Source organism: Argentina silus, assembly GCF_951799395.1.
Source record: "Argentina silus genome assembly, chromosome: 8".
Taxonomy (NCBI): Eukaryota; Metazoa; Chordata; class Actinopteri; order Argentiniformes; family Argentinidae; genus Argentina; species Argentina silus.
Genome location: NC_139662.1, coordinates 17223932 through 17237629, shown reverse-complemented (window position 1 = coordinate 17237629; position 13698 = coordinate 17223932). Strand labels below are relative to the sequence as shown.

Below are 13698 nucleotides of genomic sequence, written 5' to 3'. Positions count from 1 at the left end.
GTTAACGTAAGCACAAGTGACAATTGTATTTGTGAAAGCGCTATTCATATCAATTAAATTGTGTGGTTACGGCGTGTGTTAACTTTATGCTTGCCCACTAAGTTCACCAGCCAAGTAAAGCACTTGGATGATAAGAACGATGTCCTGCCCTCACTCTAAACTCTATCCCTAGCCCTGTTTGGCCTCATAAGGACCAGGAGGGTAGAGGAGGCTAATAGCCCAAGTCTTCAACACTGAACAGGCCTGGAGTAAGCACCGTTGAAGCCCGGGAGTGACTGTGGAAAAGCAATTGGTCTTGGCACGCATGGCATTAAAAAACTTGATAGCCGGCTACTACTATGCTCTTATATACAACAAGGAAACCACAGCGGCCCCGGCGCGTGCGCCAACAGCATTAATCATTTCATGCACGCCGCATGCATGCGTCTATGAGCGCATGTTTCACCTCGGGTCTTAAATGGAAACGGGTCCTGCTTGAGGCGATATGCTCCAAGCAATATTTCGCAAGTCCCCCCCTCTCCCATCTGTTCATTGGTTAGGGGAGAAACCCTGTGAGAATACTTCAATGGTGCATCCATAGGCTACTTCTCTCCTGCGTGTCTTAATCGCGTCTGATGTGGGCGCCTAAGCGTTCGGCATTCGCACGCTTCTTTCACATTGGTGCAGCCGGTGTGGTTTCCGTGTAAGCCTTTCAAATGTATTTCCTTACGACAGTGCTACACCGAGATTCAGTTTATCAGCTAGTTTAAACACGTAGCGTTATTGTATGCATGTAGGCTGCTACTATTATCAATGTTTCTATTACATTACCATACTATGAAGCTGAGTGAATATGTTTTTAAGCGTCCAAAAAAACATTGAAACCTATCATTTCAGGCACTTTGTATGGTGTTTACACCTGTGGATCTGAGGAAAATACACTCCAAACCAAATGTTACGTTGTTGCTACAGCAGCCGCCACGCAATGTCTACGTTATGAGCCTTTAACATTGCTCTTACTACGCAGCTGGCTATGTTGGAGCTCATACAAGTGCTGACAATATCCAACTGTTTTCGGAGTCTTTATTTTCAGACTATAGATGGTCTGTTTTGGTCACGTTCGTGTCGTCGACAGTAAAATTCCTGTCCCTAATTTGATTCATCCTTGAATTGAATTACGTGACCACACTAACTACTCAGGAGTGAATTTACAGAAAGCTTTGTAGTCCATTGTAGGCATAGGACATAAAGATGATCTTAGTACTACAAAGCTTTCAGGAAACTAATCTGTTTTAATATCAGCTGCACAGTTCGACAGAAGTGTATTTGTTACTTAAGCTACATCTCTAACCGTTGTGGGGTCGACCCAGTTGTTGAGGAAATGCAGGGGCTTTGCCATACACATTTTGCCTCTGGACGCATAGCTGGTGAGGTGGAACGTTTTTGTGTAGACAGAATATATAGGATAGAGTCGTGATGCTGTCCTCTGAGAGCCTTTTATAATGGCCAACCCACCCCCCATCTCGATCAGCCCTCAGGTCCTGCCTTACTGACTTCAATGGGACTCACGTCACATATTGAAAGGATACTCGCGAGCCTTTATGAATTTAAGAATTTTGTGACCCATCTTTAATGCCACTTTATCAATTGTTTGGTCAGCTCTGACTAACAGCATAAAGAGCTCCGTCAATGGATTATTTTGTGAATGAGCAAACTGACTGGAAAAAATAATCACATTTACATGACTAGCATTGGATTCAAAGTGAATGCTTACAAGTCTTTGGTAAAACACATAGCATATAGTAAATGCTAAGTGGGATGCTTGGGACGGCCCAACTCTGACATCACCCCTTTCAAATTGAGATTTAAAGTGCTTAAGGGAAAGGTTTAGGTTAGGGTATGAATAAGGGTTAAGATTAGGGTTGGGTCATCCCTATCTCACTACCTATCTTCCGCCGTAGATTGAAGACCCATCTCTTCAGGCTACATCTTAACTGTCCCTCCTAAAGACCTCTTCATCCCCACTAACCCCATGTACAAGTTTCTCTCCTGTAAATAAATAAAAAAATAAAAAATTCTTTCTTCTAGCATTGTGACTGCCAATAGCCCCTGGTCCTAGCATAGATTACTTTTTCTTATGATGACTGATGGATAGATGACAAATGTATTTGTTGTAAGTCGCTTTGGATAAAGGCGTCTGCTAAATGCCGTAAATCCCAAGAATCCCATTTAGCATCTACCCAAAGCGCACGCTGCCACACCTATGTTGACCCACCGTGGTTAACTTGCAAGGTCCCTTTCAATCGTATTGTTGTAGTTTTTTGAAAGGGCTGCATTCAATGACACGACTGCTTGCGTGACTAGTGAAGTTGTCCTATAAAACGATGCATTTCTGCAAGCTAGCTACGTAACGTAACTTTTGGGAGGCCTCATACTCTGTATAGTCCTCTAGGCTAGCCGCGACAGTTTTACATGTAGGGACTTTGCACTCTGGGTCAATGTACTGCATCATTTCTTTAGATCCCTCGCTCTCAACTAAGCTTAATGGCAGCATGCCCTTCATACTTGTATTAAGTCGAGCTATGTTTTCACATCTGGTAGGATAAACATCTATGGTGAACTGAGGGGGGTAAACTAAGTGATAGGATGTCATCTATATAATGTTGAAATTAATCACTCATGTTTAGTATTTAATCGACAGTCCTTTGCATGCAATAATGTGCCTGATGTCTGCGACCCATTGACTCCACTAGACGCTGGGTATCTTCTCTGGTGATACTCTGCCAGGCCTGTTCTGCCGCCATCTTTAGTTGTTTGTTTTGATGTCTTTTTGTCTAAAATCTTATTAGGAAATGAAATGCAGGTTCAATTGGATTTAAATTTGAAGATCAAGTCAATAACTTCCAATCCAATGGTTTTGGAGGCATTTGCTTCTATTCGAGCACACAAGACCTTTCTGTACACTTCAGAATACATTGTTCTGATGCCGTCAGCAGTTACATCATCAATTAAGACAAGTTAGCCAGTTCTTGTGGCAACTATACATGCCCAAACCTTAGCACCCCCTCCACCATTTTTCACAGATAAAGTGATATGCTGTAAATCTTGGGCAGATCCTTTTTTCTCTCACTTACATTTACGGCATTTAGCAGACGCCTTTATCCAAAGCAACTTACAACAAATACATTTGTGTGAATCATCTATCCATCAGTCATTATAAGATAAAGCAATCAATGCTCGGACCAGGGGCTATTGGCAGTCTTGCCACTTGCAATCACTCTTGTACATGATAATATTCATCTTATTTGTCAACAATACCTTTTTCCAGACCTCTGCTGGCTTTGTGGGTACTTTTTAGCACACTGTAACCTTAGCCTCCTTTTTGAGGATGACTAGTGGTTTGCACCTTCCAGTGAAGCATCTGTAGTTCCACTGGTGACATATTCTGCGGATGGTAGTTTCTGACAGATTCACACATTCATTACCTCCTGGAGAGTGTTATTGATCTGTGGGACAGTTGTTTTTGGGTTTTGAATAATTATGGTGAGCATTCTTCAGTCATCCATTGTTGGCCCACCAGCCCATTTGTGATTGTTGAGCTCACCAGTGATTTTCCCCCTTCTTTTTAATGATGTTCCAAACTGATACAAGTTATACTTTTCGTAACTTTGGAAAGCCACTTTGTTCAAATTGAGTCCAGATGAACATGATTAATGTGTCAATGTAATTACACATACATGCCTTATGCAATACTCACATTTGTTAACTGTGGTAAGAAATATAAAAGTTTTGTGTTTTCATCATAGCAAGCGGGTCAAAATTACATTAGATTGGCATGTTGGTATTGGTTCACAGAGTACCACCAATCGCATCAGTCCACCGTTACTATATATGTATTTCAATATTCACGATGTTCATCATTGCCTTTGTATCTTAAATTACAGATTTTATGTGAGCAGAAGCAGATTTTTTTTTGACATAACACCTGGAAAATACTGAGCAAGTAACATGTTTGCAAATGAGTATATGTTCTCAGTCAACTTACCTGGTAAAATAAGTGTTGAATGATGCAGGCAACTGTACTAGATCTGGGGAATCCAAACCCTATCAAAGTTGTGTGCTCTAGCCCTAGGATTTTTGATCCCAGTCTGCCTTGCTCTAGTTTTGATGAAGGAAAATAGGCTACTCATTTCAGTTCAGCGACTCTCCTCTAGGGTAATAGGATTTGGAAATCACCTATTCCTTAGACATTAGGCCAGTTGTAGTCAGGGCTTTCCTATTTCCCAGTTCCACAGTGCAGAATAGTCAAAGGGGTGTGGTTATAAGAGGCTGTCGGATGTGGAAGAATGCCAATGTCTATATGGAGGATCTGAGATTGTGTGTACTGTAGGTCAAGGCTGTATTCCTAGTAGTGCGTGTATGTGTGCAGCAAATATGCGTTATCCGTGTTGGCCTGTCTACTATGTGTGAGACTGTGTGGCCCATGGTTCAGGGTATGGCTACGATTGCGGTGAATAGCAGCTAGTGGCCCCTCCGATGTGATCATGGCAGTGTTTGGCTGTCTGATCGAATTTGTGTGTTCTACCATAACCACACAGTGAGACTGAGGGCTCTCTTTCTCACTTTCACTTTCCCTCCTCTCCCCTGAATGCTGCCAGTGGACTCCATTTGGCAAAGAAAGAGACTGAAAGCCTGAGTGAGTGAGTGAGTGAGGTCGTGGGGGCTTTTAAGAAATGGCCGGGAGCGACTCCTGCCTTTCCCCTGCATCAGCCCCTGTGTGTCCTGGCCCTCTTTGTGACCTCCTTGTGTTTCAGCTCCATTCACATGCATGACTTCTTCGTAGCACTTAGGCCCCTGCTGAGATACCGGCCACACGCACGCTGTCCAGCTGCCTGTCTACTCCACATTGCACCGCCCAATGCATCCCAGTGGGGGGGGACAGGCCTCTCTGGAATGCCCCCCATACCCCTTAAGGTGTATTTGTGCTGTGCGTGCATGCATGCATGCGTGTGTATGTGGGGGTTTGGAGTGCCTGGCTCATCCCTGCTCCTCTAGGTGAATAAGTAGAAGTAGAGGATTGGGAGGAGAGGGTAGGGGACTGTCTCAGTGCTGTTAAATATTGCATAGCAACTCTAGCACTGGACGGATGGATCAAGGTGGATGGAGGAAACGGACAGAGAGTGTGAAGAGGGAGGTGTGGGGGGGACAGCATCTGTAAACTACAGCTCCACCCCAGGCGATGACTGCACATGCAGGCAAGGTCCCGGCCTCCATTACCTGGAGCAGCTTGCCTTGCCATGCTCTGACAGATCATTTAGATCACAGTTAAAGGAAAGGTTGCAGAATTAGGTTGCTGTTAAACATTCTGATTTGTTTCATCCTTCCAATTAAAAGTCCCAATATGGCATCACTTTACTTTTGTATTTCGGGAGACATTTATATTTTTTTCTTTTTACACCCCTGGATTACTCCTATTAGCTAACCACCAGCAGCCTTGAAACACGTCATGCATTAGCAGTTCTGCACACATTTTCTGCATTTCTTGGACAGAAAGTCAAGATAAACCTATACTGTCATAGTAGTATTGTTGGTTATTATATTGATTATAGTCTTGGAGATGGAGCAGCTATAGCTAACTGGCTAGCAATCAGACCCGTTCTCCTGTTGACATCAAAGTAGATTTTTTAAGGATGTTTCCCCCCCTGGTTTGGCTTGTTTTTGCTTGGTGCCGCCCTAAGGTTTTAGGAAGTAGGCCAGTGGAATGAAGGGGGGAATGTGATTTGATTCCATACAGATACCATTTAATCATAGATGTTTCAAACTTTATGTAATATCTAGGTAAGAAGTGTGCCATGTTAAATTGAATACACATCGGATCTCAAATGGGTTTGTATGGTATTCTTACCTATTATTCCTCTGGTCTTGGTAGTTCAGTAAAATGACTTGTGCTAACTATGATGCATAGAGAGAAAAGGCAGCTCATTCACTGCACGGCGAGCCGTGGATCATGTCAGGTCACAATTTGAGCGAGTGTAGTGGAATAAATGTGGACTAATCTGAGTGAGCGAGTAATCGAGGGGCCAGAGTGTCAGTCTGCTTCTGCTGCTTCTGCTGCTTCTGCTGCTTCTGCTTCTGCTGCTGCTGCTGCAGCAACAGCTCACCACTACACAGCACCTCCTGCTGAGCAAGCAAGCAGTTGTCGTAGTGGCCCAGGGCTGTGACACAGTGAACAGGGAATTGCTCGCTTTTCGGCGCCATAGCTGGTTTTCATCTAGTATTTCAGTGACGAGTCACGAGTGTTGGCAATACAGAGGATGCGAGTTTGTGACTTGTGTGTGCTCGGAGTGCGAGGAAGCAAATACTGTTTGCGGCAACGCCTGGCACATTGGTGCTGTGTAGACCCGCTTTGGCTGCTGTGGCATTGGGAGTTTAGAGGGATGAGTGTAACAGGGTTGGGAGTTTAGAGGGATGAGTGTAACAGGGTTGAGGGTTTTCGGTGGCGAAGCTGGTTTCCATCGGGTACTTCAGTGACGGTCACGTGTGTTGGCAATACAGGGGATGCAGGTTCGAGAGTCATGTAAGCTTGGGAGTGTGAGGTAGCAATACTGTTTGAGGCAACTTGATGCCTGTCACAAGCAAGCCAGCCATGGTCAAACCTTTTTTTAAATCTCTTTCACACATGACTGCCTATATGTTAGGATTATTGTGTATCATAGTAATTTCTAACTGACACGGAGAGAGAGAGCACGAGAGAGAGATGTTGTCGCCACATCCGCTGGGTGTTTCGACAGAGAGAGCCAAGAGCAGCAAAGGAAACACCCTCTCGGAGGAAACGCCCGTTCAGAGGCTCCACACTGCACTTCCTGGGTAGAGGCAGTTTGCTGACATACACATAATCAGTGGCTAGAGCACTGACACACTCTGCCATTGATTTGTCTCATTCACTAAGACATGGAACGAAGATCCATCCGCTCCTCGTGGTTGTGAAGAGGAGCGAATGACCACGATGGTGAATGCCACCCAGGGAATAGTGATGCGACTGTGAAAAGACAGATCAGGCAGACAGAAAGGGGTAAAACCACATGCAGGGAAGGGGTGGAGCAGCTGGTGAAGAGGGAGGGGGGGTCTTTAATTATTAAGACCAATCCCCCACCCCCCTGAACAAGGGCCTCATGGTTAATACATTGCACAGTGTGGATTAAAAGCAGTATACTCATATGGTTACTAAATATCTGCCCGACAGGACTGATTTCAACATTAAGGTTCCTATATCACACCTGTTCTGCAGCCAAAGCTGCTTCACCTCAATGTGGTTTCTTACCAGTAGATGAGGTGTGTAGGTTGATGCAGTCGGGGATGTCATGACTCATACAGGCTAAATTCGCTGGTGTGATTTGAAAATCGATGGTTGATATTCAGTGGTTGTGCTTATTGTAGATGGTTTTAGAAGTTATTATACGTGTACATGCCACCCCAAACAATGTATTGTTTTTTTAATATTGTGATTAGGCCTACTTGGTTGTCTGTAGTTTGTTATTAATAGAGTAAGCCAAGCTAAACGTTGGAGTCAGTGACTACAATGGAAACTATCCATGTCAGGGTAGGGTTAAGTGAATGGCCACAGTTGGCGTGGCTGCGCCGGTCTCTCTCGCTACCATAAGAGGCTCCCAGCAAGGTGATTGGGTGTTCGCCTTCTCCTCTGGGCCCTTAATGCCGTGAAGGTTACCACACCCTTTTCCCCTTCACCAAGGGGTTAATTAGCGGCTCTCCTCCCAATCGTCCTCTGCTTGTTCACTCTCATTAGGCTAATCTGGCTCTGTCCTCTGCCTCGCCTCCCTCGTCTGTATCCTCCTGTGCAACAGAACATCTCCCTGCCTGCCCGCCTTGGTCGCCTTCCTCACGTCATGGGGTGGAGCTTCCCTCTTCCCCCTCCCCTTCGCTCCACCCTACAAACAGCCCACTAACCTCATGTGAATTCATGTTGAGTCACGCCTACGTGTTCATATGTATTAGTCCTGTTGCGGTCATTAACAATAATTCATTTTAGTCTGGTCTGATTTGAATGTTATGTTTGAGGACTTTATATTATGTATGAGGGGCTGGGAATTTGTTTCTGAGAGGTGAGATTCAGTTGAATGGTGTGATCAAATCAAATGCCACTGGATGCTTTTTAAAAACTAATGCATAATCTGTAGTTTGGAGGGTTTATTATTTGGCTCGCCAATGTGAAATGGCTGTATGGTGTAGACTGAGAGCTTGATTTAGCATTAGATGCTGATTTAGAGCTTTGTAGAAAGAAGAAATGCCTCTAAAATACTGGTGTGGAGTTGAATTTCACTTCCCTCTTCTCTTGTCACTGCGTTGTGCTTGAGATGATGGAGCCGATAGGACTGGCTGGAAAATGTGAAGTCTGCTTCCCTCCTCCTCCACCACCTCTCTAAAAATAGCCGGCTGAGAGAGAAGGCAGCAGCATAGAAGCGCACTCTATCAGTGGGGTTGCCAGCGGTTTCAACACACTCCCACCACCAGTACAGAAAAAAAGCCCTCTTTGAATCACACCTCTGCCACCATCGCAGTGCTGAGCCCCCTCCACCTCCCCAAAAAATAAATATCACACTTATTATCAAAGCGTAACCAATCCTCTCCAAGAACAAAAAAACCTCACTGCAGAACACCATTACCAGCCTCACCAAAATGAACATCCTTCTTCCACCATTACAGAACAAATTCCCACCAAATGTAATGCACAATGTTTGTACCAACCTCATTGTGGATGTACATTTCTTCAGTCTGGAAATTGCAATGGGATTAACACAAACTTCCACCATCAATAATCAATATCCAAAATGAGTGCTCACAATGGGTCCTACAAATCACCTGGTGTGTTTTTATTTATATATATATATATATATATATATATATATATATATATATATATATATATATATATATATATATATATTATACCAACATAGTTTTTATTTAGAGGCTGGTCCCTGTCTATACAGATTTGAATGAAAAGCCATGCGCGGGTCATTCTTACTGGCTCTGACACTGGGGCTCTTGTCAGAGAGAAGACGAGGAGAATTAGAGATATTACCTTGACACATTTTTATCAACAAGATTAGGTTTAAGTCGCATTGCTTAAATGCAGACCCAGTTATCCAAGCTGACCAATCAGATGGCAGGTAGCTACTGAGATGGGTCAGGTGCTTGAAGGATAAGGTCTTCATTCAGAAGGTCTCCACACTCCCAGGACACAGGACCCGTACAGAAAAGATAGAGAGAGGGAGGTAAGGTAAATTGGATAATCCAGACAGGAAGGTTTTATTTTGGCAAAAGTAAGCGAAGTCATTATCTACATACTATTGTACTAATTGTGAGATTAATGACTTGGTAAAAATAAACGTGTAATGTTTCCCCCCAATGTTGGCGGAATGGAAGGCTATGCTGCCATGATTATGAATATTATCTATCTACATTGAAAATAGTCAGTGCAATTTCCTTATTGTTTGTTAATTGTAAAAGGCATTAATTCAGAGGCCTGTTTATATGACACATTAATAGACAACCATTTTGATTTAAAACCTATAGCAACCGGTTGTTGACGATAATGGGCTTTGCATTTATGCAAGTGGGAATCTATCTACACACTTGTGCGGTGTTCATTAGGTCCATCAGGGTTTGTTAGTCTGCATCACACGAGCATCAGCAAGTCGCCAAAATCCAGAAAGTCAGTATTCAGATCTTGCAGGGTATACTGTGGCATTTATCCCAGGTATACTTTTGTTTGTTTGTATTGCGTCGCCTTTCTCCCGAGAGTGAAAGTTGTCAGGGCTAAGCCCGTTGACCAGAGGATTGGGGTCAGCGGGATAGCCACTGCTTTTAGGATCATCAGCAGGTTTTGTCTTAACCGGATTTGGCTGGAGGAGCTGAATCAACTGTGTCCCAGGATTACCGGGATGACATTGGAAGGGGAGTTTAGAGTCCAGTGAAGGGACAGAGCACTGAGAGCTCCACTAGTGCCGACCCTCATCACCTGTGCGCCACCGGGCTAGTGTAGAGTACAGGATCCAACCGGCCTCTCTCTCTCTCTCTCTCTCTTTTCTCTCGCTCGTGCTTGTTTCCGGGGCATCTCTCCGTACTGCCAGCCAAAAGAGGGGTACGTTAGTTCCCGAGGCCTCCGCGATGGAATGGATTTCAATTTCGCCTTTGCAGTCCAGGAATAGCTATTGGCCACTCTGTGCCAGATGTTTGCTTTGGGTTGGTCAATGTATTGGAGGGGAGGGGAGGGGAGGGGAGGGGAGGGGGGGCGGGTGGGTGGGTGTGGGGGGGGGGGGTATTCTGCATCATTTTAGAAATTGTGATATTTAGCACAAACTAGCTGCAGAATCCTGTTGCTAGGTAACCGTTTATGGCTGGCAAGGACACATCTTGGTTTTTCTAGAAAGTGTTGGGATTTTGTGAATCCCAGAGAGTTGTGTGTGTGTGTGTGTGCGCCCTGCATCGCATGAGAGTGATTTATGTGATTCTGAGCAGAAATTTGTACTGTAGTGATTATATAATACTCTATTTTCTTATAGTAATATGCTGCATAGAGTCTATATGTCAGTATGGGGAACAGTTTCTTACTGGTTACTCTTAAGATGTTACAGGGAATATATGATATGAAGCTGCTTCATCTTTTCATTTCTTGCACAACACAAAGGTATGTTGGTTTGAAAATGAATATGTTGTATTCAGAATTAGCTGCTGACCGTAAAGAGGCTTCTGTACTACAGTAAGAACATGCAGCCCCAGTGCACTGAGCTTGTCCTTGGCTGTTCCAGAACTTGCGTGTCTCAAGTGTATTGAGTCAGTCCAGATATTTCACAAAGAGAAGACAATCACTTTGGGCTTGTCTCGGCATTCGGGAATCTGTAACGACTCGGCTGTTTGTTGAGCCGGTTGCTGAGTCGGGGGTCTGCGTAAACCCCTGTGTGTAATGCTAATTTGTAATGCCAGGAACAGCGTGTGATCGGTGTGTTGAAGTCGTCCCTCTTCTCTTGACCCTCAGATCAGCACGAGTCCCGGCGGCGGAGCGAAGCACACCATTAGCAGAGGAAAATGAGCGAACTGGACCAGCTACGCCAGGAGGCCGATCAGCTCAAGAACCAGATCAGAGTAAGTCCTAGTAAACGGTCCTCTCCCATCGCTTTGCTCAGAAATGCATGGTCCATGCTCTTGCGGTGAATTTACGTTTGCACCAATAGGGGGCAGTACAACTCATAATGCAGAGTACCGAAAGCCTAGCCGCTTTATACAGCCGTCGTGTCTCTGACACAGCGCCTTGTTATCCTGTAAAATGACCCAATGTGATTGGATTCAACTGAGAACTGGAGATAAAATTCTATTGCACCTGAGGAAGCTCCTCCCCCACTCTCACACTGTTGTTTTTTATTTTTTTCGTCCTAGATGTGTTTTCAGAAGCGAGCTAGTTGGAAGTTAGCAATGGAGATGACCAACAATCTAAAAACAAAAAGCTTGTTTTACAACTGGGATGTGCTGGCTTGTGGTAGCTGATTGGTTCTACGACTTGTCAGTAATTTCTACTCAGTTACCATTGAACAAGCTATGTTTGACAGATTCCAGAGTGTAGAGCATGCAGATCAGTCTGGCGTTGAGAGACTACCTGAAGCCTAACAAAAACGTTGTTGATTGAATATTAAGAGCAAAGAAAAATCATGTATAACACAACATTGTCAATTAAACGATTTGCTGTTATACTTATGGACAAGTCTATTTCACAGACAATTCTCGTAATGAGCTAGCTACTGCTAGCTACTATGAATTATCTCTGAGATATAGCTTGATGACGAGTAAGATTATTCTTTCAATTTATTTTGTTGTACCAAACCTTACACACACGGACCCCTTAGCTTGTGGTCCAGATTTAAACTGGTTTATTTTGAAATGTGTAAATGCACCTAATTCTACCAGTAACATTTTTCCTATTTCAATTTAGCCTAATGCAAACAAAATGTCAACGCTTGACTGACCTAAATAAAACATGTTTCCATTGTAACAAACGCTGAGACATTAATTGAGTTACAGTTGTATATTCAGACGGTACATTGTGCCACGGTTCATCCTTCCTTGTACTTCACCCCATTGACCCATTTATAAGTGTGTTAGGTGTGTGTGTGTGTGTGTGGCTGTATCATTTAGTGTCAGTTTATGCCATGAGTCTAATGTGTAGGGCCTAGTTATGCATGCGTATGGTGATGTCTATACATTGTGTATGTGATTTTTAAGTACTGTACATGTGTGGCCTTTCTGTTATAGCTGGGGGGTTTTGTTTGTAGTTTATCTGTAATAGCTTGTGTGTGCAGTGTCACTTCAGTGTGAACTGCTGTGTGCGTTACGGATCATGCAACTATAAGCACCTCAATAGCATGATTAGCAGAACATTAACTTTCAGGCCCATCTTGATTGATCTCGATGAATGGAAATATGAACAGTGGAATTCTATGAATTCTATGTTATGTAAATGGTCCAGATTTCCTTATCCTGACTTGTGTGACTAAGGTGTATTGTGACCCGTCCTTGCATAGTTCCAGGTGCCTGAGACTATACAGGGAATGGGTTCCATCGACAACACTGAGGAAGGGAGGCCAGGGTGGTGCTGGCCTACATGAGATCCATTGGAAGTGTCTTTAGACAGATGGCTGACGTTATTAGCCGAGGGCGTGAATTTATTGTTAGAATTATTTTTGGCATTGTCACTTGATCACTCTTATGTGGCGTTCGAATTAGCGCATGGTTGTTGAGGTCCTTGCAAAAGAAATTAAGAAGAATCAGAATCAGAAGAATCAGAATTCTTTTATTTGGCCAAAGTATATTTGCACATACAGAAAATTGACTTGGTGAGGTTGGTGCGTGGACATAAAAAAAAAAAAATAGCAGAAATGTAACAATAAATTTACAAAATAGCAAAGTATTAACGAAAATAACAAATTTACAAAACCCGGACACCCCCTCTGTTTTTCCCAGGATGCCAGGAAAGCGTGTGCGGATGCTACCCTGTCTCAGGTAAGAAACCTCTAGAACAACATAGGAGGGTATGAGGGGAATCACTAGGAAGGTTACATCGTTGTTTAAAAAAAAATCATATGGATCATTTTAAAGCAGCCCTTAAAACCCAGTAGCTAATGGCTAGACCGAAACGTTAGGGCGAGATGTTGATGGGGTTCACTGCATGGCTTAAAAGTCTGTGGGAGCGGAGATGTCTGGCGTGAAGCTTTTGTCAGAAGCTCTGTCAGTCATATGGCGAAACAAAAGCTCCCACTCTAACTTGACTTCTATAAATGCAACATCATGGGGGGTATGATAAAGGGAATCGCATGATTCCGTGGAAGGGAACGGAGTAAAGGGCATACCAGTGCAGATAGACAGCCTATTGTGTCATGGTAATTAATTGCATTTTTTCCTCCCCTCAGATCACAGCTAACATCGACCCCGTTGGCCGAATTCAGATGCGCACTAGACGGACGCTGAGGGGGCATCTGGCTAAAATCTATGCCATGCACTGGGGCACTGACTCGAGGTAATCTCATTTAGCCACATTCTGTCCATTAACTAAATAATTCAATTCCCCCCAAATCCAGGAAATGGTCATAAAAGGTTGCTCTCTCTTTGTACCAATTGTATCTTGAGTAGTTCCCTATAAAAAAAAAAAAC

At 43.7% G+C, this 13698-nt stretch overlaps 1 protein-coding gene across 1 annotated transcript in view; it reads left to right on the top strand.

Annotated features, from left to right (window-relative positions):
• Positions 1-13698, top strand: part of LOC310807727 (guanine nucleotide-binding protein G(I)/G(S)/G(T) subunit beta-1-like) — a 31479-nt gene that overhangs the window by 9470 nt on the left and 8311 nt on the right. Inside the window, exons 2-4 of the mRNA XM_083674308.1 lie at positions 11036-11142; positions 13012-13050; positions 13458-13564. Of these exons, the coding sequence (XP_083530434.1) occupies positions 11086-11142; positions 13012-13050; positions 13458-13564 (203 nt within the window). The 5' untranslated portion in view covers positions 11036-11085. The remainder of the gene's footprint in view (positions 1-11035; positions 11143-13011; positions 13051-13457; positions 13565-13698) is intronic.